At 48.3% G+C, this 17,372-nt stretch overlaps 2 protein-coding genes across 2 annotated transcripts in view; both read left to right on the top strand.

The window, feature by feature from the left end:
• Window positions 1-17,372, top strand: part of CD247 (CD247 molecule) — a 77,821-nt gene that overhangs the window by 17,586 nt on the left and 42,863 nt on the right. The gene's annotated exons all lie outside the window — the stretch shown is intronic.
• LOC114236504 (V-type proton ATPase subunit e 1-like) lies at window positions 2,787-3,393 on the top strand. The gene is made up of 2 exons (XM_028164051.2): window positions 2,787-2,928; window positions 3,284-3,393. Exons 1-2 carry the CDS (start codon window positions 2,787-2,789, stop codon window positions 3,391-3,393), a joined length of 252 nt encoding a protein of 83 aa, XP_028019852.1.

Genomic DNA, 17,372 nt, shown 5'->3' with positions numbered 1-17,372 from the left:
GACATGTTTACAAACACAGGTATGTAGACCAGGACTACGGATGACCTTGATTTTCTCTGCTGTTGCAAGAAGATTGTGTGTGTGTGTGTGTGAGAGAGAGAGAATTAGGAGGCAGGAAAGGGACAAGAAGATGTATTAAAAGGATATCCATGGCAAAGAAGGTAATCTCTAGGATTCCTTTTCTCTTCTTGCTAGCGCCCAGCACCTCAGGGAGCTCTGGGCTGTGGGTGTGGGAGGTTGTGAGAGGACAGTGTTCACTAGAAGCAGCACAGCTTTTATTCTACTGCTGGAAAACGGCCCCCTCCTTTGTGAGAGAAGGCCACTCTGTGAGGTTCACATCGTCAACAAGGAGTCCTTCTTGCTCAGCTGATTCAGGAGAAAGGAACCACATCCTGAAGCAGAACCGTCTTCATTTATTTCAGATTCTTTCCCTTGTTGCCAACTTTCCATCTACCTTTAACTTCCATCTCTAACGATGTTTATCGCGTGCCTGCGTGCACCCGGTGTTTCCACATAGGGTCCCATCACAAAGCCCATTCAGTCTTATGACAACCCCGTGAGGTACTCCGTATCAGTACTCCATTTTAAGGGTGAGAAAACCGAAGCTCTAAGAGACTAGTCTCAGGACTTGTCGTTAGTAAGTGGTGCCGCCTAGGTTTGATGCCTGCCATTGCCAGGGTTCTCTGTGCTGAGCTCCACCATGAATACGACTGCAGGAAGAGGTGTCATCAGAGGAGGGGGCTATGGTGTGGGATGCTGAGACCAGGTCTGAATCTCTCTCTGGGTGATTAGGGCGCTCCTGACCACGTGTCTCCCCATAGGCTTTAAGACTGACCTGCCTCAGGCTCTCTCCCTGGGGCACAGGGACAACCACCAAGCCACCTGCAGCCTGTACCTCCTGCCAGCACCATTTGCAGCTGCTCAGGGCCCACCCACTGACGTGTGGTAACGGGGTTGGATGCAACTGATCGAGGGCTGCTGGTAAACACTTACTGGATGTTCTGAATGGGTCCGGAAGTGGTTACTCCTAGGAAAGCCCTGTCCTCTGGCCAAGTCCCTTCCCCAGGGCTAGCTGGTCATGACTAATGTGCGGCGTGGTCTTCCCTCACATGGGGAGGATGGTTTCTCAGACTCTCTTCTGTCCTTCTTGGCGTTGCTCAGACCCCATCTCTGCTTTGAAGCCTTTGCAGCCCACCCAGCTGGCAATAATCCCTCCCTTCACTGAACTCCTCAGGCTTTCACCGTCTGCCCCTCTCAATCAATGGTGAAGAGCGTGGGTTCTGGAGTCACACTTACTGGGTTCAGAGTCTACTTTCGGTACTTTCCAGTTGTGTGTCCTTGAGGAAAATAAAGGCTTTCTGGATCTGGGGCTCTTCATCTGTTTAATGTGGGTAATGATACCTACCTCAGAGGGGTTTAGTGAGGAACAAAGTCTTTAATGCATGAAAAGTGTTGGGCTTGGTGTGCAGCACATGAACAGCTGATATACACCAGCTCGTAAGGTTAGTGCCCTGGGCTGTCGTTGATTGCTGATTCACATCATCATTCAACTCTTGTATTATTAATTAACTTTTTATATATGTAGTTACACGTTGCTTTTCCAAGTGAAAGATTCTGGAGGCAAGGGCCCTGACATTGTTTGTGTTCTTTTTATGCCTCAAGTATTTACCATTGGACTCTCTCGAATGAAACCCAGTGGTTAAGCAGAGCTCAGCAAACTTTTTCTCCAAAGGACCATATGGTAAACATTTTAGGCTTATGGGCCACAGGTCTCTTTCACAACTACTCAACTCTGCTGGAGTAACACAAAGCAGCCATGGACGATATGCAAGCCAGTAAGCATGGCGATGTTCCAAAAAGCTTTGTTTACAAGCAGGCAGCTGCCCAGATTTGGGTCGTAGGCCATATTTTGCCACCCCTGGTTAAGAACAATGGGATCAGAAGTCAGATGCTTGGGTCCAAATCCACCTCCACTACTTCGTATGCCTGGTTTTCCAGCTCTGCATCTGAAAGGAGGCCCCGTCAGTAAGTGTCTGCCCATCTCTGCCTGATCCCAGCCCATAGTACCAGGGAGACACCTGAGGTGCCCTCCTTAGGCAGCTGCACAGCTGGAGTGGGTGGTTGGCTTTGGTGAGCAGATAGCACAGGTGTGAGCTTAAAACAAAAAATGGCCTACATTTGCTGGGGGAGTATCTTCAAGGTCGATAGCTCTCTCACTAAAGTGAAATGGAAACCCCAATGTGATTCGGCTGGCCTGAGTGATAAATGCACTTGTTATTATTCTCTGATTCGCTCTGTTCATGGAGAGTTTAGTCACAGGAGTTTCTATTCTCAGGAACTCACAGAACATCACAACACACAGCTTAATTGTCCTCATAATAATTCTGCCCTGCATAACAAGCCTTTACAGGCAAGGGGTGGGGGGCGATTATGAGAAATCATGTGTGTTAGAATTGCTACCCATGCTTCGAGATCATCAGATAAAAGTTAATTAATAACACACGTACGTGTACAGGCCTAACCTCTCTAATCTTAAGTTCAGGTTATAATAAAAGGATGGCATATTCTATTTTCAACCTTTTTTAACCCTTGAAATTGTGTTGATTTTGAAAGTAAAAATCCAGCATCCTGTTAAGTTAAAGAAAGACAAAAACAGATGAGAATTATAGAGCAGTAAGAGTCTGGCTCAATGTGGTAAGAATCATTGCAGGACAAGAAAGCACTGGGACTTCCGGTGGGACCAACGTGAGGCGGCGGGGCGGGGGCTGGCACCTCCCGCCGCAACCATGGCATATACCGGCCTCACCGTGCCTCTCGTCGTGATGAGTGTTTTCTGGGGCTTCGTCGGCTTCCTGGTGCCCTGGTTCATCCCTAAGGGTCCCAACCGTGAAGTTATCATCACCATGTTGATGACCTGTTCAGTTTGCTGCTATCTTTTTTAATTAATTAATTTATTTTATTTATGGCTGTGTTGGGTCTTCGTTGCTGCGCGTGGGCTTTCTCTAGTTGCGGCGAGCAGGGGCTACTCTTCGTTGCGGTGCACGGGCTTCTCATTGCTGTGGCTTCTCTTGTTGCGGAGCACAGGCTCTAGGCGCACGGGCTTCAGTAGTTCTGGCACGCGGGCTTCAGTAGTCGTGGCTCGCAGACTCTAGAGCGCAGGCTCAGTAGTCGTGGTGCATGGACTTAGTTGCTCTGCGGCACGTGGGATCTTCCCGGACCAGGGATCGAACCCGTGTGCCCTGCATTGGCAGGCAGATTCTTAACCACTGCGCCACCAGGGAAGCCCGCTGCTATCTCTTTTGGCTGATTGCAGTTCTGGCCCAACTCAACCCTCTCTTTGGACCACAGTTGAAAAATGAAATCATCTGGTACATCAAGCATCACTGGCCTTGAGGAAGAAGACCTGCTCTCCAGTGCTCAGTCATTGAGGTCACAAAGAAAACTCCTCTAGATGCAAAATCACCTCCATACCCAGACCACCTTCCTTGAGTCGCCCGCTTTGGCCGTCAGCTGCCTTAAACGTTCACACAACATTTGAATATTTATTCTACAAAGCAGTATTTGTTCCTGACACCTTTTTTACACTTTGATGAATGGTGTGCCTATTGAATCTAAACTGTGCTGCCTCTATAAAATGTTTATGTACTCTTCGGAGATAGAAAACGCTGTTCTTCTGAGAAATAACATTACTCTCTCCTTGGGAACTGTGGATCTGAAGATGGCTCCTGCCTGCTTACAATATGAGAATCAGCGACGTGTTTAAAAACTGTTACATGACAATAAGACTCCAGTGGGGCAGTCAGTAGGAGAACATGTTCAGAGGGAAAATCTGTCCCACCAGAACTATACCAAAGTATATTTTCAGGATGAATTTCTTATTTCTGCCCTCTTTTGGAATAAATTATTTTTCTGCTTTCTATGGAGGAAAAAAAAAAAAAAGAAAAAAAAGCATTGGGTAATGTCAAGATCTCATCATTGGGGAAATGGAAAGCTGTATCATAAACATCGTCTGCCTAATCATCCCAAGCCTTCTCATTGTAACGAATGTATTGTCTTCTCAGAAGCAGTAATCTCCTTTGGGACATGAGTAAAATAAGCTGAATTCTGTTTCCCTTTCATGATATAATGAGTATTTCTCCAGTGCAGCAGAAGAAATAGAATATCACCCAGGAGAAACTTACATAGGCAGTGATAATGTGGAAAAATCTAATAAAGAAAACCCACATGCCCCATGGAGGAGAAGCCCTCTGTGTGTGTGATCGTCATCTTGTGAGTGGTTCGATCACACTTTATAGTTTTGCCAAGTGCTTTAATGTAAATTACTTCATGAAAAATTCACATCCCTTTGAAATGTATAGGTTAGCCCCCTTTTATTGGTGGAGAAGCTAAAGCTTAAAAAAGATAAGTGATTTGCTCAAGATTAGTTATTGGTAGAGCTGGAAATTGAATTCCATTCTTCTGGGTCCAAATCCAAGCTCTTCTCCCAGAAAGTTACGTGTGGACAGGTTGTAGGTATATCTGTGGCCTGGAGCGGTGGCATGCAGTGGGGTGAGCAACCTTATAGAAAAGAATACACTCAACTAAAATTTGCACATGAGCTTCCATTATTACACATACTTTCATTTTCTATTTATTTTCCTCTTAGAGGTCAAATTTTCCATTCCTGATATTAACCCAAAGAAGGGCTAAGTAAATTCCATGGGCAACTCTCGAAGAAGGCAAACTGGAAAAAATATACAATGCCAAATGACTAGCCTGACAGGGTGTGGACACCTTGGTCACCACTAATTCTTATACAGTTTAACCCTAGTGACAATTTTGCAGGAACAAAATAGCTACTGTTTTTGATATTTGGTCTCCAGGTGTGTCAAGGGCCTTTTGATTGAGTGCTCGGAGCAGGGCTTTTCAACCTCTGCACTATGGCATATGGGGCTGGATAATTCTTTGCTGTGGGAGGCAGTCCTGTGCATTGTAGTACATTTAGCAGAATCCCTGCCCTCCAGCCACTAGATGCCCATAGCACCTCCAAGTTGTGATAACCCAAAATGTCTTCAGATGTTGCCAAAATCCTAGGGGGCAAAATCTGCCCCTGGTTGAGAACCGGTGGATTAAAGTCATCATTTTTGTGGGTTAATCACTCATTGATGGGTTAGGCCCTGATGGACAATCTAGTCTGACTTCATTTTGGTCATTAAGTTGACCAGCACAGGAGGCTAGCAATAGATCCATTGCTATTCACTTTCCCCCACAGGGCTGCCCTGTGAGAATGGCTTTTTGACACCTCTTCCCAAGGGCAACAGTTATAAATCATGGAAAGCAGCCACTTGACATTGGGTATCCACAGTTGGCAAGTGCCTCCTTCCGTCTTCCATTTGCATTTCCATCCAGATTGTGGGACTGAGGGAGGTCAGTTTCAGCAGGAAGTAGAAAGTGCATAGATTTATGAGGCAACCAGACCTAAATCGAAATTCTGGCTTTATCACTACCTAGCTAGGTGACCCTGGGCAAGTGACTATACCTCTCTGAAACTGTCTGCTCCTTTATAAAATCAAAATAACTCTACCTACCTTAAAGAATTTGGGAATTAAAGATAATGTGTGTAAAGGGCTCAGATGGAGCTAGGCACATAGTAGCACTGTAATAAATGTTTTCTATTACTATAAATAAAAAAAGAATGAATGCCTGAACAGATAAAGTTAGAAATGTCAAATGGAGTGTCTGCCAGTGGCCAGGTCTGTCTGGGCTAATCTCAAGTGTTTTCTGATGATCTCTGAAGCATGTGCCCATCTCTAGCTCCCTCAAGGCCCTCTCCACCTGTTCTCTCTCCAATGTCCCTGTTCCTCTGACTCTTAAGGGACCTGAGTGTTCCAGAACAAATGGTCGGAAAGGTGTGGATTCATGTAGAAATATGTCAAAGCATTGTTGGTTTTAGCAGCTGATCTGTTCTGGGGTGTGAAAAACAACCAAAGTCACTAAGCCACAGAGGGATAGAAATGTGAACAGATGGGCAGGTGGGAAGGCAGCTCTTGACCTGAGCAGCACAGAAGTCGCTGCCCTGGCCAGGGCTGGAGGAGAGGCTGAAGGACAGGAAGGGTGGCAGAGAGCTGCCACGGCCAGGATCCCAAGGCCAAGCTGCTAGCACCCATCACACATCTGCAACAGGGTCTATACTAGGCACCAAGGAGAAAGGACCAGACCCTCAATAGAATATTTGGTCAGGACAGCCCTGGGTAAAACGATAAAGGAGACTTTTTTAGCACCATCTCTCTTCCCCTCTGCATCATGGAATTTATGCTTGGTAAAGAAGCTAGGAGATCTCCTTTGTCCTAATCCCTTTAGTTCACTGGCCCCAAGAAAGGAGGTAGCAGAATCGTGAAGCTGGTGGTTGAGCCAGAAAGACGCTGGAGGTGGAATTCAGGTCATGGATGGGGTTCGGTGCCCCTTCTATAGGGAGTTCTAGGTTTGTTCCAATTGACAGTTTGTGGTTCTAGATCTTCAGCCCAGGATGGACTCCCAGCCCAGTGCTCCTTCCCCCATCCCTGTGTCTTATTTTAACTCTAAATTCTAGGATAATAGGTATCCAAGGAGATCAGTACTGTTTCCAAATCAAATACCAGCAATATTTACAATCTTTGTGTCCTTATTTACTTGATGCTGCCCCTAAAAGTAGTAATTCACCACCAAGAAACGTTCTCCTGTCCTACTAAATACTAAAGAAAATGAGAAATAAGCACAAGATGACTCGGAAGTCAGCAATTCTACTGCATCCTATTTAAAATTGGGTGGATTTTATTACCTGCTTTTAGAACCTACAACACACACACTTTTATTTATTTTATTTTTGTCTGCGTTGGGTCTTTGTTGCTGCACATGGGCTTTCTCTAGTTGTGGTGAGCGTGGGCTACTCTTCGTTGCAGTGCACGTTGCAGTGGCTTCTCTTGTTGCGGCACACGGGCTCAGTAGTTGTGGCTCGTGGGCTCTAGAGTGCAGGCTCAGTAGCTGTGGTGCACGGGCTTTGCTCCCTGGTATATGGGATCTTCCCGGACCAGGGATCGAACCTGTGTCCCCTGCATTGGCAGGCGGATTCTTAACCACCGGGCCAACAGAGAAGCCCAACACACACACTTTAAAACACAACATTTTTCATATTTTAACGATTACAAGGTCAAAACATACTTATTGTGGAAAACTTAGTAAATATGGAAAAGAACAAAGAGAAGACAAAAATCATTTTAAAAAATTTTGCTGCCAATACTCATTAGTATGTTGGTGACTATCCTTCGAGGTTTGAATATGTGCATTTAGTTTTGTAACTTTTTTTCACTGAACAATAAATCATAGCCATCTTTCCTTCTTGTTAAGTATTTCTCTATATCAATTTTAGTGCCCATAGAATGCCATAATTTATGCCACCACTGCCTATTGTTGGACATTTAAATGGCTTCACATTTTGATGCATTATGAACAGTGCTGCTGTGGGCATTCCTGTGCATATATCTATATCCACACTTGGGGTTAGTTCCTTGGAATAAATTCCCGGCGGTAGACTTGCTATGTCTCCCCTCCCCACAGTGTCCCTGCTTCCTGGAGCCTGCCTCTGGTGCATTCATGGGCCCAAACTTTGCATCACCCACCTTCCTCGTGAAGCTTCCTAAACTCCAGGCCTGTCTCCATCTGTTGGAGATCTCACGTGTGACAGGGTACACATCACACCCCTCCTGGCCTGCTCTCCAAAGGGCAGAGCTGATGGCCATTTGTAACTATGGTGGTCAAGACCAAGAAGGGTTTCTCTTCCTCTCCTTATCAGTCAGACTTCTCCATTCCCCACTGACACCATTATCATCAGACATACTTCGTTAGGAAAAGGAAGGGAAGGCGGAAGATGTGGAAGAGGAATGAGAGAATGGAAGAGAATTTGCAAAAAATACAGCAACAGAGTGACGAGTCTTGGCTCTGAAGGCAGACCATCAGCGTTCGAATCCTGCTCTGCCATATTCTAACTGTGTGACCTTGGACATTTAACTTAACTTCTCAAAGCCTCAGCACCTCTATCTGTAAAATGGGTGCAATAACACCTATCTCATGTGGCTGTTGTGAGGATCCAAAGACGTAATGCGTGTTAGCCCTTGACCCAGGGGCGACACTGAGAAAGAGCTCAACTAAGTAACATCTGTCTCTCTTTTTTTTTTGCAGCTTTTTTGTTTTTTATTGAAGTATAGTTGATTTACAATGCTGTGCCAATCTCTGCTGTACAGCAAAGGGACTCAGTGTTACACATATAGACATTCTTTTTTTAAAATTTATTTATTTATTTATTTATTTATATTTATTTTTGGCTGTGTTGGGTCTTCGTTTCTGTGCGAGGGCTTTCTCTAGTTGCAGCAAGCAGGGGCCACTCTTCATCGCGGTGCGCGGGCCTCTCACTATCGCGGCCTCTCTTGTTGCGGAGCACAGGCTCCAGACGCGCAGGCTCAGTAATTGTGGCTCACGGGCCTAGTTGCTCCGCGGCATGTGGGATCTTCCCAGACTAGGGCTCGAACCCGTGTGCCCTGCATTGGCAGGCAGATTCTCAACCACTGCGCCACCGGGGAAGCCCCAGACATTCTTTTTTAAATATTCTTTTCCATTATGGTTTATCCCAGGAGATTGGATGTTGTTCCCTGTGCTAGACAGTAGGACTTTGTTGCTTATCTATTCTAAACGTAATACGTAGTTTGTATCTACCAACCCCAAATTCCCAGTCCATCCCTCTCCCTCCCCCCTCCCCCCTGGCAACCACAAGTCTGATCTCTATGTCGTAACAGCTGTCTCTTGATGCTTACTCTGTGAAGCAGAAAGGGGAAAGCTGGAGAAGGAAAGGGGAAGATGGAAAGAAAAGAGAAGAAAAATTAAGAAAATGGGGGGAGGGGAGGCAGGAAAGGTTTGAGGGTGGCAGTGGAATCATTTTCACCTGCCCAGAAGTGGAATATGTATGGAATCCAAAAAAATACCCAACCCCTTCCCCCCACCTGCCATTCCCCATCGCCTTCCTCTCTGCCCCCAGTAGACCCCATGGCATCCGGGGAATGAAGCCTTCTGTCACTGTGGGACCTGCTCCTCCAAGCTGACACCACGCTGGGTGTCCCTGGACAAGACCGCTGGCTCAGCCTCCTTCCCTCACACCCACCCACAGTGGGATCCCTTTGAGATGGATTTGAGTGGTTTCTCACATCCCACTTGGGGCAAAATGAACTGTCAGTTCAAGAAGAGGTTTTGGGGGGATGTGGTGTCCGCCACCTGGGGCTAACCCTGGCCAGGGAGGTTGCCGATGATTTGAAGCTGAAGACGACAGCCTACGTGAAGGGAGAGGGAAATTCCCCTCCCTGCTAGTAAGAGGCTTCACAGAGCTCACCAGCCTGTTGTTTTCTTGGTGGTTTTTTGTTTTTGTTTTTGTTTTTCTTCATACATATCAGCTTCTAAATTTTACAAGCTGTTGCCTACCTTTATCTCTGAAAGCAGCGGAACATGTTGGACTCAGAAAAGTAAGTGACAGTGCACGGGAGAATAATGGATGGGGTGATAGAGGCAAGGTCTCCTGCTTTCCTCAGCGCTATGAGGGTTAAGCCTTTCTGTGGACAAGCAGGCTGCTCACCTCTTCTTTCTCTCCTCCTCCCTCACAGACGTGGAATGTGACAGTCTTAACGCCTAAGACAATTTTAACAGTATGTGCTTCTAAATTCCGCACCCCCCTGCCGTTTCTTATTGTGGTAAAATACTCATACCCCCTTAACCATTTTATGTAGACACTTAGTGGTATTGAGTATATTTGTATCACTGTGCAGCTACCACCATCCATCCATCCACAGAAGTCTTTTCATCTTGCAAAACTGAAACTCTGTACACATTAAACAATAACTCTCCCTGCTCCCCTCCCCCCAGCTCCAGGCCACCACCATTCTACTCTGTGTCTCTATGAATTTGACTGCTCTAGGTACCTCATATAAGTGGAATCATACCGTATTGCTCCTAGTGTATCTGGCATATTTTACTTAGAATAATGTCCTCAAGAGTCACCCATGTTGTAACATGTGTCAGAATTTCCTTCCTTTTAGAGACTGAGTACTGTTCCATTGTATGTATATATCACATTTTGTTTATCCATTCCTCTGTTGGTAAATACTTGGGTTGCTTCCACTTTTTGGCTAGTGTGAATAATGCTGTTATGATCATGGGTGTACAAATATCTCTTCTAGACTCTGCTTTCAGTTCTTCTGGGTACATACCCAGAAGTGGAATTGCTGGATTGTGTGGTAGTTCTATTTTTAATTTTCTGAGGAACCGCCAAACTGTTTTCCACAGTGGCTGCACCATTTTGCATTCCCACCAATAATGCACAAGTGTTCCAATTTCTCCACATCCTCATCAATACTTGTTGTTTTCTAGTTTTTGATAACAGCCATTTTATTTTATTTATTTATTTATTTATTTATTTTTTGGCTGTGCCGCACAGCATGTAGGATCTTAGTTCCCTGACCAGGGATCGAACCCGCACTCCCTGCAGTGGACGCACCGAGTCTTAACCACTGGACCTCCAGGGAAGCCCGATAATAGCCATTTTAATAGATGTGAGGTGGTCTAAATTTTTTTAAAAGGAAGAGAAGGGGCTTCCCTGGTGGCGCAGTGGTTGAGAATCTGCCTGCCAATGCAAGGGACACGGGTTCGAGCCCTGGTCTGGGAAGATCCCACATGCCGCGGAGCGACTGGACCCGTGAGCCACAATTACTGAGCCTGCGCGTCTGGAGCCTGTGCTCCGCAACAAGAGAGGCCGCGACAGTGAGAGGCCCGCGCAACGCGATGAAGAGTGGCCCCCGCTTGCCACTAGAGAAAGCCCTCGCACAGAAACGAAGACCCAACACAGCCATAACTTAAAAAAAAAATAAATTAAAAAAAAAAAGCCTGCACATATAGAAGGGGATATATTGGTTTTGCTCCATCAGAGAGGGTCTTTTTCTATTTTGTAAAAAAAGTCTCAAGATTACCATTATGTCATCTTAGCAATGAAACTGTTTAAAAATTTTTGTTAGTACATATGCTAATAATATCTTAGAGCCGTATTCTGATTTCCACTTTACAAGGCACTCTCATAGTATTATCTCGTCAGCGCCTCCTCACAAACCCTTTGAGAGAGGGATTGTCATTCCCACTTGACAGATGGGGAAACTGAGGTTCTGGGTGGCTGACTGAGTTCCTTAAGGGAACACAGCTAGAGAGCAATATTGTGGGACAAGGACCTGCATCTTCCAAGGCCCGGTCCAGTGCTCGTTCCCTTTGGCCCTGCTGCCTTGTCACAAAAAAACACTGGATAAAGCATTGTTGGAAGGATGGTGGGTCCGGCTGTGTGAGATTAGTGACCCCTTTGGTCAGAACGGCCGAGTGTGGTTATCAGTTTGAGCACTGGACAAAGGCGCCAGGCTGAGGCTGCCGGTGGGTCCTGGAAGCTTCCTGTGCCCCCTCACAGTGGGCGCCCAGGAGCACCCACCTGAAGGAGGGGTGTTGATAGCCTAGGGCCGGCCTCCGCAGAGAGGCCTCTTTCTAACTCATGCAGAGGTGCACGAACAGCTGGCCGTGGCCCGGGGTTAGTGGTCAGAGCTCTTTCACAAGGTGGGAGGGGGCTTTCCTGTGCTGACCCTCTCAGCAGGCGGCAGGCCCCACAAGCCAGAGAGAGAGGATGTGGTAGCAGAGACTGGCCTCTGCAGCGTGGGAAACAGATCTGCATGCCACTGGAAGGGTGCCTGCCAGAGTGTACGCTCTGCCCTGAGCTCAAGTGGGGCGCTGGATGGGGGCTAGGGCCTGAGGAGGTCGGGGCTCTGGTCCCAGTTCTGCCACTGATACCCTTCTATTTTATTTCTATATTTCCGTTGACACAGTATGTTCACAGAAGCAATCTCTGTCGAGTCCCACCACAACCCTGTGGAGTTGGCCCGTGATACTCAGAGAGGTTCAGTGACTTGCCCGTGGTCCACAGCGCTTTGGCCCCCAAGGCCAGGGCACTTGCCACCTCCCTTTGTTGTGTCTCAAGAGCTGCAGTGATTCAGGCAGGTCCTGTGTCCCTTCTGAATTTGATTTCTCATATGAAAAATGAGGGAGTCGAGGCCAGAACCAAACCAGTTTCTTGATCTTGCTGTGATCAAAACATGTTTTCTTTCCACTGACTTTTCCATGTTGCTCATTTCTTTGGCGGGCTGTGCGTCTTCTCTCGTTATCTCTTGGGAGCAGCAGAGCTGGGGCTACCTGCCCCTCGGAGCATGGCGGTGTGTCCTTGAAGGGGTCCGAGGGGCAGTGTGGACAGGCAGGCAAGGGGAAGGAGGCTCTGGAAGGTGGCGGACCACAAATCCTGCCCCTCCCCCCATGCCAGCCCTCCTGTCATTTCCTTTTTGGTTAATGTCCTGGTTGTTCAACCTTCTTGTCTTCTTTCCCCCATACCCACCCTATGGCCATACTGGTCTCCTCTGGGACTCAGCCAGAGGGAAGCAGAGAGCAAAACTCATATTGTTCTTGGTGGGAAATCGTTAAATCCCACCCAAAGTGTCTGTGGGGCTTTGGGGCTGGAAGCAGGCCAGAAAGGAGGGCTTCCTGAGCTCCGCTCCTCGTGTTCCAGACCCCTGCCCAGGCTTTAACCACCAGGCAAGCCATGCCAGGTGGGAATCCTCCCCACAGGAGCCTGGCACTCCGTGTACCAGCCAGCACTGCCGGAGGAATAAGACATGGGCCCTGATTGCGGGGAGCTCCCCGCAGAGGCAGATGTCTAAACAGATCATTCTCTTGAGTCTCCAGCAATCCAAGGCCAGGATTGAGTTTCTGCAAGTGCAGCTGCTGAACTGTAAATCGTTCTACTAGCTGTAGGGCTTCCACCCCATCATGTCCAGTGAGGAGCGGCCGGCGGGGAGGGGCAGGCCCACTCCCACCACCCCTGACCCCCACTCTGCCGCGCCCCGGGCCATCTGCAGATCTGCTCAGGCAGGGACGTCTTCCCTCCAACACTCAGGCCCTCGCTTGCCTCTGTTTTCCTGAAGGAGCAACGGTGGGAGTTAAATGTAGGACGTGCCTTCAGGATGCTCTGGCCAGAGGGCTCCAGGTGGTACCTCATCCTCCAGGACCTCCACCCCGGCCTCTGGGGCCCCTGAGGGGGAGGGACAAGAAGGGGGGCTGCTGAGAGCCAGGAGCCCTGGCTGCCCCTGAGACTGAGGTGGAAGCTTAAGGGGCCCCCATGCCCACAGGCAGCATGCGGAAGGGAGAAAACAGAGGGAGGAGAGGGGGCAGGGTGGGCAGGTGGTATCTGAAGGATGACTGAGGGTGAAGGAATCAGACTCCCGAAGAGCAAGCTGCTCTCAGAGAAACAGGAAGAAAATAGAAGCGGGTCACTGGCCGCTGTGCCAGAGCACAAGGAACGAGGACGGGAGAGCTGTGCCTGCAGCCTGCACACTGACCAGCGTGGTCCCCGCCTCCCATCCCACTTCTCTGCACAGCCCTGGCCCGCCCGCCCCTCGGGCAGAGCTGGGACTGAGGTCCTTTGCCCCCAGCCCCGTACACTGGGTGCCGGCAGTGCAGGGCAGAGGGACACGTGCTGTGGGCAGCCCGGGCAGCTGCTGTTTAGGAAACCTCCTGCTGCGGCCAATCCAGTGGGCAAACGATCTCTCATGTCCCTCGGGAAGTGGCTGAGGTGACTCTGGGCTGGAGGAGGGAAGGGGACCGACACCTCTTCTCGGACTCAGTTCATGCCCCGAATTCAGAGCTGAGAAGCGCTGCTGGAAAGTGCCGTGCAAATGTAAAATACTTTCGGTGTCACTGTCATTGTCATGACTGGGCACATCGTGCACCAGCCCTCCAGCTGGCCTCCAGGAGCAGGTGCTCCGCGGCGGGTGACGTGGGCCTTGCCGCCTCACAGAACAGCACCTCTACCTACCAGCTGTGTGACTTTGGGCAAATAACTTAACCTTCCTGATCCTTGCCTCCTCTCTGTAAGATGGGGAGAATATGACCCATCTCCCTGGCAGGGTTCTGAAGATTAAATACACTTTTATAACCAGTGCTGGGAACATAGGAGATAGTAATAGATACCAGCTCCCTTGTGGGGAAAAACTAGCATGAATGTTTTAAAGGGCACGAGGACATCTGAGGTTGGTGGGAAAGCAGAGTAGGAAGGAGAGGGTGGCTATTCTTAGGGTCTAGGTGACAAATCCCCGAGAGGGGCTTGGTCTTCTCCACTGGGCACTGTAATTGATAAGTTAAAGGTATTCGAATGTTGGCTAGCTGCTCGATGGGTACAGCTGTGGGGAGTATTAGATCAGATTGGGCAGCTCAGAAAGGGCCCAAACCAGGGCTCACCCCAGGCCTCTCCCTCCCCCCATTTTAGCTACTCATCCACCTTGAGGCAAATTTGGGCTCTGCCCTAAAGGACTGTGGCAGCATGTGTAGGATAAGCCACTTCCCACTGCCCGCCACCGCACCTCCCCTTCCCAGGCTCTCTCCCAGTAGAAGAGACACAAGGCCTTTGGGACTTGAGTCCAGAAGGATTCCTTAACGTCGCTCCGGTCCTCCACGATGCTGGGAGGCCTGAGGCCCGGGCCTCCCTGGGCTGCTGCTTCCATAGCAGCTGGGTTTCCGCTCTCTTAAAGGTCAGCACCCGGCCCCAGCCTGCAGGGGCTTTGCTTCTGGTGAGGGCAAGAGATGGGAGAGGGATGTGGGCAGAGGAGCGGAAGGAAGGGAGTGCCAACCCACTGCGCAGAAATGTGTTTGGGAGACACTGACAGAGGAGAGAGGCTCACTCGACCTAGGTACGACCCGAAAGTCAGTGTCTTGACAGCCAAGCAGCCTCTTGGCTGTCGGTGGGGAGGACCCACATGCCTTCTTCCTGTATCACCAGTACCTGCAGGAGCTCAACATTTCGTGAGCACAGTTCTGAAAGATCACGAGAGAGAGGAGATGTCATTTTGACCCCTTCATCCCAGAGCATCGGGGGATGGGGCCTGAAGCTGCTGTGGGTTCAAGATCATCCTCAAGTCAGGGGACCTTTCAGGGGAAGGCCTCTAAATCCTGCTGAGACAGTTCAGAGCGCTGAGCCTCCTTCTAAGAGTGGTCCGCAGGGTGACTGGAGCAGGTCCCCAGGGAAGGGGGGTGGGTAGGTTGCTTAGGCAGGGCTCACACCCAATGAAAGGTACAGAGAAGCCTGCTGCCAAAGGCTGGAAACCAACTTCAATGGAGGCCTGGGGTCCTTCTCAGCACCCAGTATAGGGCTTTTCCCCACCTGCCCTGCGCCTTAGTATCCCCTGTAAAATGGGCAAACCGGATTTCCTGACGAGCCTCGTGGGGCTAAATGAAGTGATGATCTTGTGATTCCCTCTGCTTTTCTGGGAGAAAGTTGGGACAGTGGTGTCATTTGTGATATGTCTCCATCTGGAGTACTAAGTATTAGTCAATTCAACAAGCTCTTTTTTCTTTTTCTTCTTTTTTTTTTAATGTATTTATTTATTTGGCTGCGTCAGGTCTTAGTTGCGCGGGCTCTTCTATGCGGCGCGAGGGCTTCTCTCTAGTTGTGGCACATGGGCTCTAGAGTGGGTGTGCTCAGTGGTTGCGGCGCACGGGCTTAGTTGCCCCGTGGCATGTGGGATCTTAGTTTCCCGACCAGGGATCGAACTCTCGTCCCCTGCATTGGAAGGCGGGTTTTTAACCACTGGACCACCAGAGAAGTCCCTCAATAAGCTATTTCTTAAGCCCCTCATGCTCAGTCCTGGAGTGCATCATGAACTTACAGCATCTATCCTCAAGAAACTTAGGGTTTCAGAAAGAAATAAGACATTTCACACAAAATAATCAGAGCAGTAATTCTGAATTTTTCTTGCAATCTCAACCCAAGTTGGATGACACTGGAATCTGTGCTCCCCGTGGGCTCACAGAAATCCCACTCTCACCCTACCTCCAACTTTCTCCCCTGGTCAAGAAAACTTTTGGAAAGCAAATAAATGAAAATGATTTTAACACAGGCATAATTTGACTCCACTTTAAATTTTGTAATAGGTGTAAGTAAGTTATTTCCATGTTTTTGTATTCTATCTATTATAAATAACAATGTTCTTATCACACCTCTTAATGGATAATGGTCGAGAACCAATGCACTAGGCACTGAGTCTCAGGCAATACTGTAATTGTGCTTTATACCAGCCTTATTGTTGACTTAAATATTCACATAAATCTTACATGTGAAAACAAGCTATAGGTTGAAGTTTTTTCACATTATAAAAATTCCTAAGAGTGCCTGATAAAAGCCAAATCTTTTTATAACAAAATAAGTATATATTTTATGGGGAACACAGATGCATCTTCACGTTTGATTTGAAGCAGAGTGGGAGGAAGAGTTAAAAGGTTTCAAAAGGTCCTGCTTAAACCATTCTCTAAAATGTCTCTACTTTCTCTAAAGTTACCTGAGAAGAATATTCCACAGTCACCCTTGTTTACATGCTCCAGAGCCCACTGTCTTAGGTTTAAGAGGTTCCAGACTAAACTTTTAGAGCTGGGAGCGATCTCGAGATGGCTCATTGGCTGGCTGAACAGGAAGAGACCTCCAGCGGTAATGGGGGCCTTGACTGGGGAGAGGGGGTGGTCTCTGAAAGGTGAAGTAGCACTATAGTGGGCACAGCTGCTACGGTTTTCTTTGTATATTAAAGACTAGCGTGGGTTCGTGTCAACTCTTTTTCCAGCTAAATTAACCCTATTTTCTTTCCTCTTTTTTCCACTCTCCAAGCTGTTTCCCTTTGTCATGCCCCTACCGAAACTTCTCCAGTTCTTCTCCATTTGGCACACGTTGAGAAGTTCTAAACCAAACACTGAATGTTCAGGGAAAAGTGAAAACTGTGTTTCTTTGACTTCAGGGCAGGATTGTGTCTTAACCGTAGGGCTACCCTGACAAATCACCCTTACCTGGTCCAGCTCTACTATCTTTTCAGATCCATTGGATGTCTGCCTAATTGGGTCTTGGCCTGGGCTGGGACTGGGGTGACAGACCACAGGGCAGTGGCCATGGAGTAACATGGTCCAGCCAGCACCTCTCAGCATGGAGTTAGGTGTTTTGGTTTGAGGCATGGGAGACAACAGAGAAGTAGAAAACATGACTCCACAGTCAAGAAGCTCACTCCCAAATGGGCAAGGCAAGACCCAGGGTCAAGAGCAATAAAGAATGTAGTCGTGATAAATTGTTTGGTGCAGAACAAGAATTGGCGTTTGCAGGAGGAACTCAGGCAACCTTGACTGATTGGTAGAACCTGGATCCGTGTCCTGACGGGAGGGAGGAGGGGTCCCGGGTGAGGGATCAGCTGTGGTCCGGATCAGCATGGAGGGAG

Source organism: Balaenoptera acutorostrata, chromosome 1 (assembly GCF_949987535.1).
Source record: "Balaenoptera acutorostrata chromosome 1, mBalAcu1.1, whole genome shotgun sequence".
In the NCBI taxonomy this organism is placed as follows: Eukaryota; Metazoa; Chordata; class Mammalia; order Artiodactyla; family Balaenopteridae; genus Balaenoptera; species Balaenoptera acutorostrata.
Note: the sequence above shows the minus strand (reverse complement) of the source record. Positions and strands in the feature narration are given on the sequence as shown.